This window comes from Lethenteron reissneri, chromosome 9 (assembly GCF_015708825.2).
Source record: "Lethenteron reissneri isolate LAM-NWPU_2019-01 chromosome 9, ASM1570882v1, whole genome shotgun sequence".
Taxonomy (NCBI): domain Eukaryota; kingdom Metazoa; phylum Chordata; class Hyperoartia; order Petromyzontiformes; family Petromyzontidae; genus Lethenteron; species Lethenteron reissneri.
This window is the reverse complement of record NC_083787.1, coordinates 623,865-643,152: the sequence shown is the minus strand read 5'-3', so window position 1 is coordinate 643,152 and position 19,288 is coordinate 623,865. Positions and strand designations below refer to the sequence as shown.

At 43.9% G+C, this 19,288-nt stretch overlaps 1 protein-coding gene across 1 annotated transcript; it reads left to right on the top strand.

Annotated features, from left to right (window-relative positions):
* Positions 1-510: 510 nt before the first annotated feature.
* Positions 511-9,976, top strand: LOC133340395 (ribosyldihydronicotinamide dehydrogenase [quinone]-like). The gene is made up of 6 exons (XM_061548575.1): positions 511-748; positions 3,261-3,434; positions 5,480-5,610; positions 7,686-7,799; positions 8,023-8,124; positions 8,998-9,976. The coding sequence occupies exons 1-6, from the start codon at positions 742-744 to the stop codon at positions 9,307-9,309; spliced, it is 840 nt and encodes a 279-aa protein (XP_061404559.1). The 5' UTR covers positions 511-741; the 3' UTR covers positions 9,310-9,976.
* Positions 9,977-19,288: the final 9,312 nt, after the last annotated feature.

Here is a 19,288-nt window from a genome sequence, read left to right as displayed (position 1 = left end):
CTTCCCTCCGACTGGAGTCATCGTCTTCCTCTTCGCCACCACCACCACCAACATTATTTCAGTGTTGTAAAATGCTATTTGGTGATAGGTATTTTATGGCAGTGTTGCACAAACACAGATAACATAAACATTTGTTAAAAGCACTTTCAGGTATTAAAATGAGAAACCAAATATAACAGGCGACGTTTCGGGCAACGGCCCTTCATAGCACATACAACAATAATCAACATAATCTGGAGAATTGGCCACGCTTTGAGAGCAGGGAGAGTGTGAAGTGGGGATGGGAGGGAATTAATTCGTGGGCACGACAACACGATCTGAACCGGCCCTGGGCCTCCCCCCTCGGTCGACTCAGCCTCAAACGAGTACCGAGTGCGACGTGTAAACAAAAAACCCCCACTCGGGAATCAAACACCGGCCGGGCGTGGTGCTGGCCTCCAACCCAACTCGTTTGCCGTGTCGGCCTTCGTCGCAGGTGCCACTCAAGGTGCTCGCTAACAGCACCCGCCCCTGAGGTCAGCCGAGGTCACGCGGGGGGTGTTCGCCCCGCCCCCAGGCAGGGCAGATCCAAGCGGCTCTCCCCCTGCGCTCGCCTCTGCTGTAAGCGGCGCCTCCTGCCGCCAAGCGCGCACTGCACTTCAGCCGCCGCCCGAGACGCGTTGTGCAGCCCCCCCTGCCTGCCTGCCCTGCCTGCCCTGCCTGCCTGTTCGTGTCACCTCTGTGGAAGGAGCCAGCAACAAGATGAGCGGTGAGTACGCGCTGTGCGTGCTGCACTGCTCATGCGTGCACGCCACAGCAGTCGGTACAGTCGTAGTCTGTGAGTGTATGACCACTGTCCTTGTTTGCCCTCATTTACAAGTTTGGAGGCCCGTGCTCATCTTTTAAAATAGGCATGTTCAGCAGCTACGTGAGTGTGTGTACAGTGCGGAGTGGCTCTGCGGCATGTAGGCAGCAGCAGCAGAGAGAGAGGGCCGTGTACGAATGAACGCCGTCGTGTGGCAGCGAAACGTGGCGTGAACGCGGCCCCCGCCTTCACCAAACCCTCATTGCGCCCTGAGCTGCTCTCTCTCTGCCCTCTCTCTGCCGTCTCCGCTCCGCTCGCCACCAAAGTCGAATGCCTCCCAGTGAGCGAGCGCATCGTCGGCGGCGCTCGCCTACTCCAAGACTTTGCGCGCAGTGCGGAGGCTTTCCTCGAGCCGTGTGGGCGAAGCGGGAGGAGGGAGGGATGGGTGGAGGTGTTGCGTCGTCTGCCTCTCGTTCCCACCTCAACGTCGCGATTGCTCCTGGACAGAGTTGTTCGCTCGCCTCGACGCACATGCTCATCTCGGCACCATCGTGATCAAAGTCGCCACATCTCCCAACAAAAACTCTCATTCGTCAATAGGTGACGTTTCGAGCAATGGCCCTTCATAGCACATGAAGTGCCATTGCCCAATACACCTATTGTTTATATTTTATTCCTGTTTTTGCAGCTGGCGAATTTTGTTGTGCTTTGATTTGTGCTCTGCAGCCAACGCAGTTTCACGATGAAGTATTTTAAAAAAACCTCAGGGCTGCATGACCGGTAGCAGACCTTGAGCATACAAGGAAGGAGAGTAACACGCGAACTCTTGCTCACATTCCTCAATTGTTTTCATTCTTGCGTGCAATTATACAATACTGTATGCAATGGATAAATGTACGCGTCTTTAGAACGGCCAACAAACTTGGGAACGTTTCGCGTGAAGGATTTTTCATTCTCTTCATCCTTATCATCACAACCATTACAGTCGGAGTCATACCAATCCCTCTTCAGGTGCGAAGGGGTTATGGTCCAATCTGAAAGGGGTTGTAATGATACAATATTTACTTTTGACACCCCAGTTGCGAAGTGCAATCTCAATTTATTGAACCAGTTAACTGATAACTGCATCTTTCTAGGAGAAGTTTTCACTGCAGAGCAACAAATACTTTAATTGGGAAAATATGAGTTAAAACCGGTTTTTTTGTTCGGTTTGGCTGACTACAGCATTGATTTAATGAAAGTTTTTGTCCATCGTTCTACTTACAATTAAAAAATCAATATGCAAGAAGCTAAAAATCATGCGCGAAATCCCATTTTATTTTGCATCGCCGGTTTGTTTTGAGAGGTCGTGACCTAACCTGGGGAGTTGGCAATAGACTTTCTATCAAGAATTAACATTTTTCCAACGATTGCCACACTTGAATACGTAGGCTTTCGCGATCAATATCCATTAGAGGTTTTTTTTGGATTGCCACACTTTCGTCTGCATATCGCCAAACAATGGATATTGAACAAATGTCGGGGTGTGTGCAATAGAGCATAATTGGACAAGGCCGTTGTTAGAATGATGCAATTCCCATGCAACATCCTACCATTGCAATGATGGAGAGTCGTCAACCAACTTTGGACATCGCCCACAGCTGTGCGATTGCACTGAAGGTGTGCCCAACACTACACACAATCTCCCGCCCTTGGCAAAGAAATTCGGTGTTGCTGTTAGCTCAGTCAGCAGGCCAATCTTACCTGGAGACCCAGTGTTTTTTTATCTTTTCAGCGTTTCCTTAATTCATATAGCTTGCGGTATTAACAATCTTAAACTTTTGAAGACATCACTTTTTTTCAGTTGACAAAAAAATATTATTTCTACATGTTGCGTTTTAAAGGGGCTTGAGAGGACATGTAAAATAAGATATACTGTATAGCTTTTAATCACAACGATACAAGTGTGTAAACACGAGATGTCACCGTTTCTCTGTGGTGTCGAGGTGTATGCAATGGTTCATTGATTCTTTCTACACCAATTCATAATTTAGAATGAATGAGCCCAATAAACGTTTCTCACCAAATTCCACAGCCATACACTTGAGCAAACCTTCCTGAATCTACATCAGAACATTTTTAAAACAATGTGGAAGCTTCCCGAATCCCCCACCTCTCACCAACCAGCAGTATAAATCGGCACGCCGCAGTTCGTTGATTAGCAGGTCGCGTGTGGTGGGGTAAAGTATGGGTGGTGCCTACTCCCACCTCTTCTAAGACGTCTGGCCAGTATGGGAATGAGCAAAAATACCCCGTGGCGAGACTCGACTTCCCACTACTGGAGGCCCTTTCACCATCAGCGGTGTGAGGAGAATATTTTAGGGCTAGACTTTCATCTGTGAAGGTAAAGTTACATCTAAACATAACCTTTTTTACCTGCTGTTCATGTCAATTGATGAAATGCATGCCATACGTGCGTGCTCTCCTTGGTGCCCAGGTGCCGGAAAACGTGCGCTGATCGTGTTCGCTCACCAGGAGCCCCTGCGCTCCTTCAACGGGGCCCTCAAGGAGGCTGCCGTGCAGGCCTTGAGCAAGCAGGGTTGCCAGGTGGAGGTGTCCGACCTGTACGCCTCGACCTTCAACCCGGTGGCAACACGGGCCGACATCCTAGGTGCGTGTGACCCTTGCCACTTTTGAGGTTTGCTGACTCGCGGTCCCGAACAGAACAGCGGTGTAGCATGCACACCCATCATGTCTCGTGCAACTGGTGTGAGAGGGGCTTCATTTCTCCCCGATTGTTTCCCAGGTCGTTAAGTAGCCTGGAGACTAGGCACCTGACTAGTATCCACAGCCATAACTAGTAGTATACTGGATGTGGTGTGCTGGTTGCGAGAATATTTGCTGGGTCACCAACACGGACGTAACCCGGCTGAGGTTATGCCCTGCGTATAAGATGCGCGCACATTCCAAATGTATCTCACACATTCCGCAGACTCCCCCTAATTAGCATAAGAATTGAACGTAGACTCAACTTGGCAACTCATTCTACACACCAGGGGTTCTGTGCCGCCACAACCTCACATCACACCAATTTCACCCCAATCTCCCAACTTGAGTGATCCACGGACATGTGGCCAGTGCAGCATAAAACATGGTTGTAAATGTGGTCTGTTCTTCATAGAACACATTTAATTGAAATTAAACTCGCTTAGATTACGGAATTCTAAAGTTGTTTTTACTTATTGAAACGCTCTCCTATACAAGTGCGAACAAGTGTGGGTGTTGGGACCTCATTTGCCAGTAAAAATATGATAATTGGTTCTTTACCCTTCTATCTGGCAACAAAACTGACACCTTTTTGCAAGGAGTCATGTTTGCATAGACCGCAATACCTGCAGTCATAATACAAACAAAAGAACATAACTCTGATAATGTGCACTGTCCTTGAAGTTGATTGGTCCACACCCGAGACAGCTTTCCTTCGAGCCTAGTCTCATATGGGTTGGACCAGATGACTGCAGGTATTGCGGTCTATGCAAACATGACTCCTTGCAAAAAGGTGTCAGTTTTGTTGCCAGATAGAAGGGTAAAGAACCAATTATCAAGTGTGGGTGTTGCCATTATATGGGCTGATTTTTTTATTCTACAAAGCATTTGCCGATGCAAACTTATGCATTCGGGTGTGATCAGGTTTTTTCTTATCAGCCCGAATGTTTTTAGTTTCCTCTTATGGGTATCTACGTTGTCCACGGGTTGCAAAATACTGTACTGATGCCAAGGGAATGGGTAGTATCGGCTAATTGGAAACTCGTGACGGGATTACACAGTCTCATGAGTGGTTACAGTCCCATGAGTGGCGTGAGTACGCATGCCAAGTTTCCAAATCACCTGGCAGCAACAGGTGCTGTTAAACTTGGCAGCAAAAGTGCTGTCTCATGCTACGGAGATGCCCTCTGTGAATTGTGGAGTGTCATTTCACTGAGGATTAGGGTTAGTTGGGTGTATAATGGTTTTACTGATGCATTCTTTGAACGTAAATAAACCCTTTGGATATCAATTATTCATTCATTTCGACTCTTTTTCCATACCATGCGACAGTTGGATAATAAGACAAGCTTGCTGCATTGACAGATTGCCCTGCGTCTTTACGCATGAATCTCCACGTAGGATGCAGGCAGATGGTAGAGTTACCGCCAGTACGGCTTTTTCCCCAGTCTGACCTCTTCTACTCAGATTGCTGTCCTGTGGAATCTGTAAGCCTCTCCCGGGAAATTAAAAGTTACTCAAGTCCCTCTTCTACATGCCTTTCTCCCCTCTTCTGGTATTGTGATGATATTATTATGCTCATGATATATCCTGGGTTTTTTGTACCTCCCGAGGTGGCAGCCTTAGCAGGGGGGGATGCGTCCTGAGCAAAATTTAATATTTCACTTAAGTTTGATGGACCGCTGCTAGGCTGGCTTTGAGTAGGGATCATCAGCGCAAGGCAATACCACTCGAGTACTAGATACACCTTTGCATGTTAATTGTATATTATGAGCACTATTCAAAACACTTTTTTTCACATCACCGCACACACGCTGTAGTGTCGCGAGGAAAAAACAAGACGATGGATCTGGCATGCCAAAATAATTCTCGGAACAGCATTTCCAGGCCTGTTACTGGCTGAAATGAAGCACGGATTCTGAGTGGTTGCTGTCTCCATGAATGCGGCAGGGGATCTGAAGAGCACCGAGAGTTTTCGATACGGAGAAGAGACTGCAGCAGCCTGGGAGAAGGGAAAACTCAGCCAAGACATCGTGAACGAGCAGAAGAAGGTGCAGGATGCGGACCTCGTCATTTTCCAGGTGCTTGCTCATATTGGTGGTGCCCAGGGCACGCATGGAAGTTGGTGTTCTCCGATCATCTTCGTCCTAAACTGGCCAATCGCGCTTGACGCAAAACAAAACCTTCCTCTCCTGCCACTGCTATTCTAGTATCTGAGCACCGCTTGAGGTTACACAAATGCCACCTAAATCCGTGTTGAAATCACCATAATGATTGTGGCATTTTCGGCGCACTTTGAAAGTCTCTAAATTACAGACAATTTAACTTGTTCAGTTTGTGAGCAACTATTGAGGTCCAATTTCCAATACAGATGCATAGAAGCCCATATACACCGACTTGCATTGACACTCAACACTCCGACTAGCACGGTTGGCTACATGCGGTGCAAAAGAGGTTCAACATGCATACATGAACACTTATATGCACATCATAAGCTGCTCGCATTATGCATTTTGACACAGCCCCCTGCAGGATGTTGATCTTTCACCGCATCTCCTCTTATTATTGGCAGTTCCTATTGTTCCAAATCTTTGTCTACCGTCTTTTCCCATCTTGTCTTGGGTCTTCCTATTTTGCATCTTCAGTGTGTCAGTTTTGTTGCATAAGTTTCATGCTAACCTCCTATGTGGTGTCCACACTTAGTCGATGTCCAAGCCTTGTAGTCTCTTATTGATAATAAGCCTGCCTCTTGTCCTGATATCCACACAGATGCACCTATACACACATGAACACCCATATCCAGTACGCAACAAAACAAATTTACCCATGCAACCTACATAGACTTTTAGGGCGAGTGCTGTTCGCAAGCACCTATTAAGGCAGGCACGGCACACGAGGGAGTGGTGTGGTTCAGATATTCGTCATTGGTGTTGGCCATGAGCTGGAATCGAACTCGGGTCACTGAGTTCGTATCGCCAGCACACCAACCGCTACATTACCATTTCCCACAGATATATACAAGCATTCACAGACACATTGACTCCCATATACACAAATGCATGGAAACACATGGTGCTATGCAGAAATGTACTGCCTCATATTCATGATAATTAGTGGCATTTTGCCTGCGCACACATTTTATTCAATCTGTGTGGTATTTAAAATGCAGTAAATACTCCAATGGAATAGAACAAAAGAAGATGACAGAGCACACCCATGCAGTCGTTTACTTTCCTGTGTGTGTAAGTGTTCATCACAACAGTAATTCGCCTATGAAATAATTAACAAATTCACTTGTTCCAAGTGGCTTCAAGAATGAGTTTTATCTCGTGCCAAATTATTGAGAAATGTCCCATTTCCAGGGATAAGAGTATTTCTGAGTTTCTGATGTGTGTATAATTAAGGATGCAACAGAGTAAGTCCTTCACAATTTGCCACAAGTTTGTTAACTCTACGGTGTAAGTACAATCTACAGACATAGGAATCTATAGTGGCATCAAAAATAATTAAGTGCACGAGTAAGTCGTAAACGAGTCTTAGACACACAATTCCATATGTGTGCAGTGGCATAGCGCTGGCTGTTGGCGGAAAAGGGTAACTGCGCTGGAAGGGAGTACCCATGTCAGCAGGCCACGATAGACACGAGAGGGGGGATATCGAGGGGGGAAAGGTCACAGAGGGTGCCCATCGGGAAGCCTCAGGAGCCCGCTAGTAGGTTCTAGAGAGAAGGGGGCGTGTCCTGGGCGGAGCGAGGCCACGCTGACAGTACAAGAAGGGCCCCTCTGAGGGACCTCGTGGCTGTTGCTGGAAGTGGGATCCCCGTCGTGCTGTTCAAGATCGTCGTCGTTACCATCTCGTCGTCGCTGCCGTCTTCACTCGACATTGCGCTGATAGTTGTTGGCAGTCTCCGTTCAGCGCCGTTAGTGTTAGTCGATTAGTGTTGTGTATAGGCTAGCAACGGTAATAGTGTGTACCCACGTAGAGTGTGTATTATCCCGATGGTGTTCGTTCAATAAAATAAGCGCCTCCAAGTTTTACTGTCTCCGATTTAGTCGCTACATGTGCATCATGGGCATAAGAAACAAAGATGAATTGCGAATAGTTTAACCCAGTATTGTATTGATACCTGCGTGTGTGTCTACCCTGTGGTGTGCAGTTTCCCTTGTACTGGTTCAGCATGCCTGCCATCATGAAGGGCTGGATGGATCGGGTCCTCACCCGCGGCTTCGCTTATGGGTTCCCACAGTTTTATGAGAGCGGCCCTTTCACCGTACGTGTGCACACATTGTTCTTATTATCCTGATTGATGATCTAGATCAGTGGTTCTTAACTTTACTGCAGCCTGCACCCATTTGGTTCTCAGAAAGGGCATCTCACACCCCCAGGGAGTGCATGCACCCCAGGTTAATAACCACTGATCTTGATGATATTAGCGTGCGTGATGGGATCTTCTTTCCATGTCTCCCTCGTGTTGGCTTTTTTCGACGTTGCAGAAAAAGAAGGCTCTGATCTCCATCACCACGGGCGGGATGGAGTCAATGTATGGACCTACAGGTGTCAATGGTGACATCAATGTCATCCTGTGGCCCATGCAAGTAAGATAAATACCTGCAAATGTGACAATTGTAAATGGAATGAATGGTTGATTGTGATTGTTTGCTAGAGATACACATATGGATGGCTGACAATTAAAATATGAAACAATATTATGTTATGATCAATCAATTCAAATCATTGGTTTCATCAGCATGATACTATCAATAGATGTATTGAAAGACGTTTGTAATGACACTTTAAATTATGAGAACGAGACGTAGCACAAGGGCATGCATAGCCACTGTAGACATTAGGTTTGGTGGGGACCCAGGGCCATTATTGTTTTGAGGAGGCCCCTTTTCATATTCCGTTAATTCCCTTTACCGTTTCACCATCATCCACACCTGATACTAAATACTCCAATCTTATTTATCTTTGTTTGAACTGTTTTTTCAATTATATGTACATTATGAAATTGAATAAAATATTCAAATCTGGGTAATATGGCTTTAATGACCAAATTACTTACCAGATGTATCAAATATTTACATTATTGTGTTTCATCGGTTATAAAACAGTAAATCTTGACTTAAAGCTTTCGTGACTACAGAAATTAATATTCTTGGGTCTTTCGGTAAAGTCACGTAGATAGGTTCAAAGAAAATTAAAATAACAAAACTACGACGTTTCGATTGCTTGCCTTGCGATCGAAACGTCGTAGTTTTCTGTTATTTTTGATAATTTTCTTTGAACCTATCTACGTCGAAAGACCCAAGAATATAAAACAGTAGTTAATGTTGGGTGGGGGAGCTTTTAAGCCCCTGCGTTAATCTAGCCATGGCACCTCTGAGTCTAGTCTAAGACGGACACTCGGATATGAGACAGGTCTGTACGATCCCTAATATATTCCTCTGTACCGCTTTGTTTTGCAGCAAGGGATGCTGCACTTCTGTGGCTTCCAAGTGCTGGCCCCACAGATCTCGTGGAGCCCTTCGTTCATGCCAGAGGAGGGTCGCAAGGGCCTGGTCGCCACGTGGGAGCAGCGACTGGCATCCGTGTGGCAGGAGAAGACGCTTAACTTTGCACCTCTTGAGATTTTTGACCCCAAAAAAGGTTTCGTGCTCAATGATGACACCGTGAAGAATCTCTCCACCAAACCCCAGGGTCTCACCGTGGGCCAACATGCCGGCAAGCCTCTGCCCCCCAACAACCAGACCAAGGCCAACGATGCCTCTGCTGAATAAGCAACCGCTGCTTGAAATGATCAATCTGGTTGCTGGCATTTCACATGCACAACATGTTCATTTTTTACGATTGATTTATTGAAAGATGTTTAACATTTTGAATATAACTTGAGAATCTGGCCAGTTTTTACATAAAACATACACTCGATCTTAAAGGTATCAATTTGTGTGATCTGTTATCCTTTAAAAGGTGTGTTCTTTAAAATTACATGTTCCAATGACAAGGCATAATTGATTACATAGGACCTTCCACCACCAAATTATTCGATACAGAGGTGGAAATCGTTTTACTGACCATGCAGAGGTGATCAGGCAGTGGGACGTCGATGAAGATGTCATGTTTGCGCTCGCACAATTAGTTAATGTTTATGTCTTTAAACCAGAATGGCCATTATCACAGTATATTCAGCATGTAAGACATTGGAAATGTATTCTGTGGCATATTTAATAGATGTTGATTGATCATACTAAAACCTCATGTTGAAATTACACATTAATATCGTGCATATGGGTATTTATAGAATAAAAACTGGCTAAAATAGTTTATATGTATCCGATTATAAAATTGTGACTGATATATGAAAGGGTTTGTGAACTGGATGTGTTCACTAGTCTTAACTACATCCGTGCTCATTCGAAATAAATCTTGCAACATGAATACCTGAAACATGTGACCAGAGTCTTCACAATTTTAACTATAAGATGCTCAAAATAATTCATTAACCAACACAATTGAGAGCAACAGAATCCACTGCACCAGTTGGTACTAAGGGAAGCGGTGCAAGAACTGAAGTGATGGCGAGGTGAAGTCAAAGGATTTGGAGGCCACCGATGGACGAGAACGAGGTAGAGCAAGAAAATGGCGGAAGGCCTTTGGCGAATTTTTGGGACGTTAGGAGCCGACAACGCAGATGTCAGTTTTAACCTTCATGGTTTTAATTTACGGTGAGTTACTGTGCTGTATATTCACTTTCAAGATGTTTACTTCCGTATTGCGTTTAGCTTGATTTAAGTTGGGGTTGTTTGTTCCAAAATATTTAAAGTATCCCTTAAAGTTGCAGTTAGAAATTGGCCATTAAAACGCAATTATCACGCTATGGTAATTTCCATTACCGTGCCATGGTACACGTGTAGGCTTTGTGTTTGATTATGTGACAGACTCGGGTAGTCTGTGTACTGTCTTTCTTTTAAACTCGACACACAGGGGTGGGGAACATTTCTTTCCGATGTTTGCATGGAACAAACACCTTTCGCAGTCTCGCATTAACGTGCACACCTCGGGTCCCTCGTGTCCCTGCAAGATGCCCTTGCAGTTACAGAAGTATGAATGAAAGCGTGTACCAAATCAGAATCGGAATATTTGTACTGGAGGAATCCTATGAACTATAAAGCTCTTTTTCAGATGTCCAGTAGGGGTGGGTCAGAATGTTACACCAACGAACAATACAAAAACACGAGTACAAAGTACAAGGAAAGTAATCGAATCAATAAACACATTCCTGCGGAGGGAGCTGGTAGGAACGTTGGGTTGCTCGGTCAATGGCCAGGCTCAACGGCGGCGTGGTGTATTCCGCAAATATGCCCAACTGAGGGCGGGCACAAGCCGGCGTGAGTAGGTTAAACGTTGAGTTTTATAAGGGCACCACGGGGTGACCAGCCCCTAAACCACCCAGCCCCACCCCTACAAAAAACATAACTCTGATAATGTATGCATTGTCCTTGAAATTGATTGGTCCACACCCGAGACAGCTTTCCTTAGAGCCTAGTCTCATTCCGACTGCAGGTATTGTGGTCAATGCAAACATGACTCCTTGTAAAAAAAAAGGTGTCAGTTTTGTTGCCAGATAAAAGGGTAAAAAACCAATTATCGGATTATTTCTTACACAAGTAAATCGTTATATCGTGGTAAGTTTAACTTATGGCAGTCCTTCCCAAACTATTTCGGCCCGCGGCTCATTCAGCTGATGCAAACATTCCTGTGGACCACCCAGCCCCGCAGCCCTGGTGACAAAACGTGTTCCCTTCTCTCTAAATGCCACTCGCACGAAATGATTTGTATTACCAGAACATAACACTTATTTTTATTCCGAAGCGATGAGGGGTTTTAGAGGGGGGGGGGGGGCATTTAGATCTTAGGGTACTTTAATCAGGGTAGTTTCACGAACTTAATTTATCAATTAAATATGAGTAAAATGTTAATTAATGTCCGAAACAAAAGGTATAAACATTGTCATTATTTCCGGGTCAACCTGCGTCTGAAGTAACCCGCGGACCACCTGGAGGACCGTGGCACCTTGCTGGTGGTCCGGGTGCCACACTTTAAGAGCAGCTTGCTTGTGCGTCCATATCGTGCCACAGAGATGACAGAGACGAGCTGGAGTTGTTTACCACACGACACAAATAAAACCGTGCAAATGTAATGAAAGCAAGACGCGCCAGAAAAAGTTAGGTACAGATTTGTATGTTGAACTTCTTTTGCACCGCACGTAGTCAACCGTGATAATCGGATGTGAGGGGGAAGGTCAACAATCTAAACACAATAAGCAGGTACATGTGCAAATAACTGCAAAGTTAGGTAGAGGTGTAAGTACAGTTTTGACATTTCCACAGAAATGCGTATCCATACCCAAACTTGCTCTGAGCACGGTTCGTTAGGGACGCGCCGTAATAAGTTCAGCACACACCTATTCTCCACACACCTCCATACGTGCCACTTCAAGTTGCGAAATCTCGCGTGCGAGTGAGTGGCGCAACGAACCCCAAGCTTCCTCGCCACGACCGCATTCTCACGCGATCCACGACGCCCTGGCGGTACCGGCGTCAACGAAAGCACATGTCGTGCAAACAAGTGGCAGTTCCAGATTTGGCAGGCGACAAAGTCCGCCTCTGGGTGGTGTCCAGTCTCAGGTGAATATTGCATTGTGCTACGCCGTGGAATACGCTGGTAGCGACTTCAACATTAATTTTATTTTATTACTTCATTCTCGTCTCACCAGGAAAGCCTCGCTGAGCATCCTGAGTCTTCTTCTTTAGGAAGGTCCTGCCAAGTTTTTGCAAGAGGTGATGCAATTGTGTATACTTCCAATTGAGTAATTTGGAGATAACGTTTTTTATCTAAAATTTGGACCCTAACGTCAGCACACAATGGGCGATGCCTGTGTATCAAAGTGCACCCGCATCTGCAATAGATTTGTGCTCTTACTCTTCGGTTTTTTATATTTGTGCTTGAGACCGCAGGAGAAGGCGACGGCTTTGGGAGACCTTCACCCCCAGCTCGTGGGTGATGAGAACGACGATTGCGCTCTCCGTGGTGCTCATGTTGATTGTTGGTTTTAAACCAGCGGTGCTAATTCCGCGTTCATGTGACGGGGGCCCAGACTTCTCAACAAATGCTGCTGCTCGCCGAGCGGTGTTATATGTAACGACCAAAGGGACGATCCCACCTGATGACGGAGACTTGTGTTGCCTACGAAACGTCGTGATTTATTATTTTATTTCTATTATTTTTTATTTATATGTTTCACCTACGTGACTTTACCGAAAAAACCTAAGAGTATGAATCCTTGCAGTCACGAAAGCTTCAAATCTAGAAAGGGACGATGGTTGAGGAAATACCTTTGGTAGGTAATTAAAACTGGAAGGTAATTTGGTGATTAAAGCCATAGAACCTCTGGTTATAAGGTTTTCGTTTGTTGTCCTTCCCCCGCACCTCTAATTAGCACTGTTGGCTACGTACGGTGCAAACGAAGTTCAACATACTGTATATGCATACAAACGTACAAACAAGGGATGACTACTGCATGACGATGGTGGAGATGATGTGGCTGAGTCGACACTGGGTAGGGTTATGAACTCGCATTCTCACGATTCGGAGTCTGATGGCAACATCCCATCAAATGATACAGTCTGCATGGCTCAAGTTACTCTCTGAAGAAGTTGACTCCACATCCCATCACCCCTCTGGGCACCCAAACAGCGAGCCTCTTGTACATTTGAGCCTCTTGTACATTTGAGCCTCTTGTACATTTGAGCCTCTTGTACATTTGAGCCTCTTGTACATTTGAGCCTCTTGTACATTTGAGCCTCTTGTACATTTGAGCCTCTTGTATATTTGAGCCTGTGTGGACATTTGAGCCTCTTGTACATGAGCCTCTTGTACATTTGAGCCTGCAGCGACACCACATGGATGATTCATGCAGTGCGATTTGTTAATAAACACAGGGCAGCAATATATATTTTGCTTCACAACTTGGCAACGAACACAATAACATGATTATATGGCGAAACAAAGTAGATTACAAAGTAACATTCGCGATAAATGTGAATATAGCAAATTTCATGTGCAGTCCGACATGCTGGGTGGGTTCGAGGGGAGGGTAGGGGAGGGGCTGGGTGGGGAGGGGCTGGGTGGGGAGGGGCTGGGTGGGGGGAGGGGCTGGGTGGGGGGTGGGAGGGGTGGGGCTGGGTGGGGACGGAGGGGCTGGGTGGGGGGTGGGAGGGGTGGGGCTGGGTGGTGAGGGGCTGGTCACCCCGTGGTGCCCTTATAAAACTCAACGTTTAACCTACTCACGCCGGCTTGTGCCCGCCCTCACAGTCGGGCATATTTGCGGAATACACCACGCCGCCGTTGACCCTGCAGGCCATTGACCGAGCAACCCAACGTTCCTACCAGCTCCCTCCGCAACAGGACAATGTGTTTTATTCCAGTCTGACTTGGAGTTGGCGGGTGGGCTCTGTGACATGAAACTGCACATCGCCGCCGAAGGCAGCTGCGTCGATGCCGAAGCAGGATTTAAACTCACACTTCTGGCTGAAAGTCGCACTTTCCACTGCACTGTGGCCACCACTGTGCCACTGTTCCACATGCAATACCGCAATGCAATCCACATTGATAAGCAGAGCCATTGCATATACATGCACGCAAATTACTTGTACCATACTCTTCTGTCTGTTTATTACATTTTATGTGTTTTTTTGACAGATACAGTAGTAGCACAGTGGTTAGCACACGTGGCTTGGGGCCTGCTGTGCAGAGTTCTGTTAGTAGCCGTGGTGATCACCAGAACCGGTCCTGAGTTATTCCCTTAATCTGACGTAGCTTTATATTTGTAGTTAACCCACAACACGTTGATCTCCTGCCAGCAATCATGAGACACTTCATGTGCCTTCAAAGTGCACCTAGCCTGGCACATGTGCTGTCATGTTCAGCCAGTTGCTAATGGCATTTGTTTTTTTTATGGTAGCGTTGTGGTGGATCATCTTGCATTAGACGTTTCGGGGCACGCTGTCGATGTATCCTGCCGTGTGAGTCGTGGGGGTTACAGGACATAAATGGACCCATCAGTCGTTTCCATGACTGTCTTGTTTTAGTTTACCCAGATTAGCATTTTGTAGCATAAGGTCGCGGCCATCTCTGTAGGTGGTTGGGAATTCCGATATTGCGAGGACTGTTACAATACTATGCTGCAAAAACACAACTATTTCAGTATGTAACAAAACTGTTGTTTCTATACAGATGTGTACAATCACATCAAACAAGTCGGCAACACAACTGTCGTGTAAACCAAACGTCGTCTAAATATTAAAAGTGAATATTCAAGTGTTAACTTGTCAATACAGTACTCTTAATAAAACCTAAATCAAACTTCATCCGTTCTCCCATTTCTTTCCGCATCATCTCGGCAGCCCCCTGCCCACGTCCCTGTGATTACTGTGAAGACCAACTCACTACATTCGCTGCGTCTTACAACACCACCAAGGGCGACAATTCCGCGGCTTCTATTTCTGCTGCTCGCCCATCATCCTCAGGGCCTCACCACCACAGCGGCGTTGGGCCATCGCCTCCAACCACGTGCCAACAACCAACGCCGGCACAACTTACTACAAGTCTCTCTGAAAGTCTCTCTCTCCCCACCACCTCCTCCTCCTCTGCCCGCTCAATCCTTCCCTGAATGTCCTTCTTCTCCAGCTACAATTAATCACGCTGGGTTTGCCCCCACTAATAAACTCGACATCGGCACGCGTCTCTCTCATCTCTGCACACGTTGTTTCCCATTCACACTCAAACTTGTTCCACCTAAACAGCACCACCACCATCATCACCACCACCACCATCATCACCACCACCATCATCACCATCCACTCATCGCCTCGGCTCTCATTCACACCCAACAACACAGACACCTCTGAAGGTCGGCACTGTGGCGCACGAGGGGTGAGTGGCTAAGCTCCACGCCCGGCCGTCTTTGTCTCTCCAGCGGCGATGTTTACACCGCACCGGGTTCTCATTTGAGGCTGAGTCGACCTAGGGTAGACCCGGGACCAGTTCAGATAATTAATCGTCACTGGTGGAATCGAACTCGGGTCGCCAGGTTCGTAAACGAACACATTGACAACACCAACATTAATTACTTCGCTATAAATGACACTGATATACATTCATTCATTTTCACCAATCACATTAACGTCGTCAGTCACAATCCATCGTCCGCACACCGCGACGCATCTGCTGACGAACTCGACATTCACTCTCAATTACCGCGTGGCCACGTCCCGCAATCTCGCCACCTGCCGCTCGTCACTCCGTGGTGGGGGGATTCACGACACAATCGTCACAAACACCACCTCGTTAAGTGTCAATTTGTGTTCACGAGATCACAAGGAATGCGCCAGCTTACCCTCAACAGGTGTTGTATACATTTCGATTTAAAGCTTTCGTGACTGCAGGGATTAATATTCTTGGTTCTTTCGGTAAAGTCACGTAGAAGGGAAATAATAAAAATATAAAACAATAAAATTATAAAAAATATTAATCAATAACATAATAGAAATATAAAACAATAAAATAAAAAAATATATATAACAATAACAATACAAATAGTAAACAATACAAATTCTCACGACGTTTCGACTGCAACACAAGCAATCTTGCTGTGGATTTCACACCTGATGATGATGATTGCTTGTGTTGCAGTCGATACGTCGTGAGAATTTTTATTGTTTTATATTATTGTATTATTTCCCTTCTACGTGACTTTACCGAAAGGACCAAGAACAGGTATTGATTGTATAGTCAAGCAAACATTGAGAGGCGCCTTTAATAGACGTATGTGTGCGGGTGAGACAGGAATAGTGTAACTATTGATATAAGTTGGGGTTATTGTGATATTAGTATAACTATTGATACAAGTTGGGGTTATTGTGATATTAGTATAACTATTGATACAAGTTGGGGTTATTGTGATATTAGTATAACTATTGATACAAGTTGGGGTTATTGTGATATTAGTATAACTATTGATACGAGTTGGGGTTATTTTGATATTAGTATAACTATTGATACAAGTTGGGGTTATTTTAGTATAACTATTGATACAAGTTGGGGTTATTTTAGTATAACTATTGATACAAGTTGGGGTTATTTTGATATTAGTATAACTATTGATACAAGTTGGGGTTATTTTGATATTAGTATAACTATTGATAAAAGTTGGGGTTATTTTAGTATAACTATTGATACAAGTTGGGGTTATTTGATATTAGTATAACTATTGATACAAGTTGGGGTTATTTTAGTATAACTATTGACACAAGTTGGGATTATTTGATATTAGTATAACTATTGATACAAGTTGGGGTTATTGTAATATTAGTATAACTATTGATACAAGTTGGGGTTATTTTGATATTAGTATAACTATTGATACAAGTTGGGGTTATTTTAGTATAACTATTGATACATGTTGGGGTTATTTGATATTAGTATAACTATTGATACAAGTTGGGGTTATTTTAGTATAACTATTGACACAAGTTGGGATTATTTGATATTAGTATAACTATTGATACAAGTTGGGGTTATTGTGATATTAGTATAACTATTGATACAAGTTGGGGTTATTTGATATTAGTATAACTATTGATACAAGTTGGGGTTATTTTAGTATAACTATTGATTCAAGTTGGGGTTATTCTCCGGTGTTTCGGTGGCTAGGAGATGTTAACGACCTCTCCTCGTATACAGGAGAGGGTCGTCGGTTTGTGTGTTCTCCACGTGGTTGCGTGGATTTTTCTCTGGGTCCTCGGGGTTTTGACCTCCACATTAGAAACATGCCTTGAGACTATTTGGCTGCGATACATTTCCACATGAGAAGCCACTTTTTTAGTTATAATCTGTGGCCAGGTCGCTCTGAAAAAGATCTGTACAGCTCAGTGGGCCTTTCCTGCTAAATGTATTCTATTAACCACTGTGTTGTATTCTATTAACCACTGTATTGTATTCTATTAACCACTGTATCGTAATGTATTAACCACTGTATCGTATTGTATTTACCACTGTATTGTATTAACCACTGTATCGTATTGTATTAACCACTGTATTGTATTAACCGCTGTATTGTATTAACCGCTGTATTGTATTAACCGCTGTATTGTATTAACCACTCTGTTGTATTCTTTTATCCACTTTATTGTATTAACCACTGTATTGTATTAACCACTATTGTATTTTATTAACCACTGTATTGTATTATATTAACCACTGTATTGTGTTAACCACTGTATTGTATTATATTAACCACTGTATTGTATTAACCACTGTATTGTATTATATTAACCACTGTATTGTATTGTATTAACCACTGTAATGTATTTTATTAACCACTGTATTGTATTTTATTAACCACTGTATTGTATTGTATTAACCACTGTATTGTATTTTATTAACCACTGTATTGTATTGTATTAACCACTGTATTGTATTGTATTAACCACTGTATTGTATTAACCACTGTATTGTATTTTATTAACCACTGCCATGTATTAATTAACCACTGTATTCTATTCTATTAACCACTGTATTGTATTTTATTAACCACTGTATTCTATTCTATTAACCACTGTATTGTATTATATTAACCACTGTATTGTATTAACCGCTGTATTGTATTATATTAACCACTGTATTGTATTAACCACTGTATTGTATTTTATTAACCACTGTATTGTATTATATTAACCACTGTATTGTATTAACCACTGTATTGTATTTTATTAACCACTGTATTGTATTATATTAACCACTGTATTCTATTCTATTAACCACTGTATTGTATTTTATTAACCACTGTATTCTATTCTATTAACCACTGTATTGTATATTAACCACTGTATTGTATTAACCACTGTATTGTATTATATTAACCACTGTATTGTATTAACCACTGTAATGTATTTTATTAACCACTGTATTGTATTTTATTAACCACTGTATTGTATTAACCACTGTAATGTATTTTATTAACCACTGTATTGTATTTTATTAACCACTGTATTGTATTGTATTAACCACTGTATTGTATTTTATTAACCACTGTATTCTATTAACCACTGTATTATATTGCATTAACCACTGTGTTGTATTATATTAACCACTGTATTGTATTCGCATACAAACTCGTCTTTTTGGGGAGGAAAATAAAATATCAAAATCTAGACCAAAACCATTCCCTCATGTACGATTTGAACTTAGATTGCACTGTAAAACAGGCTTTGTAGAAGTAAATGAACCCACGCTATATTTAACCTGTCTGTACTGTACGTTGTTTAACGTCAACCACGCTTGTGTGTGACCACGTGTGACATTTGCTCTATATTTTAACTGGAATTAATAGCATAACCCCCTTGTATGTACAAACGTACTTCTAAAATGGGCGAATTAAAACCGCTACTTGTACACAACTAAATATAAAATACATCTGCGGTGTTTATTCACCACAATTTGCCACAAAGGCAAAAAGAAAACTCTAGATTGAGAGGTAATGCCCCCTCTGGTGTGGCACCGCGACGGCGTCGTGGACGAGCCCAACTCCCGCGTTACCGCGGGCGGGTTGGGGGGCGGGTTGGTCGGCGAAACCATCGCGTGGAGCCCCCCCCCCCCCCCGCATGCTCACAGAAGTGGAACATTCCACTATCATTCAAA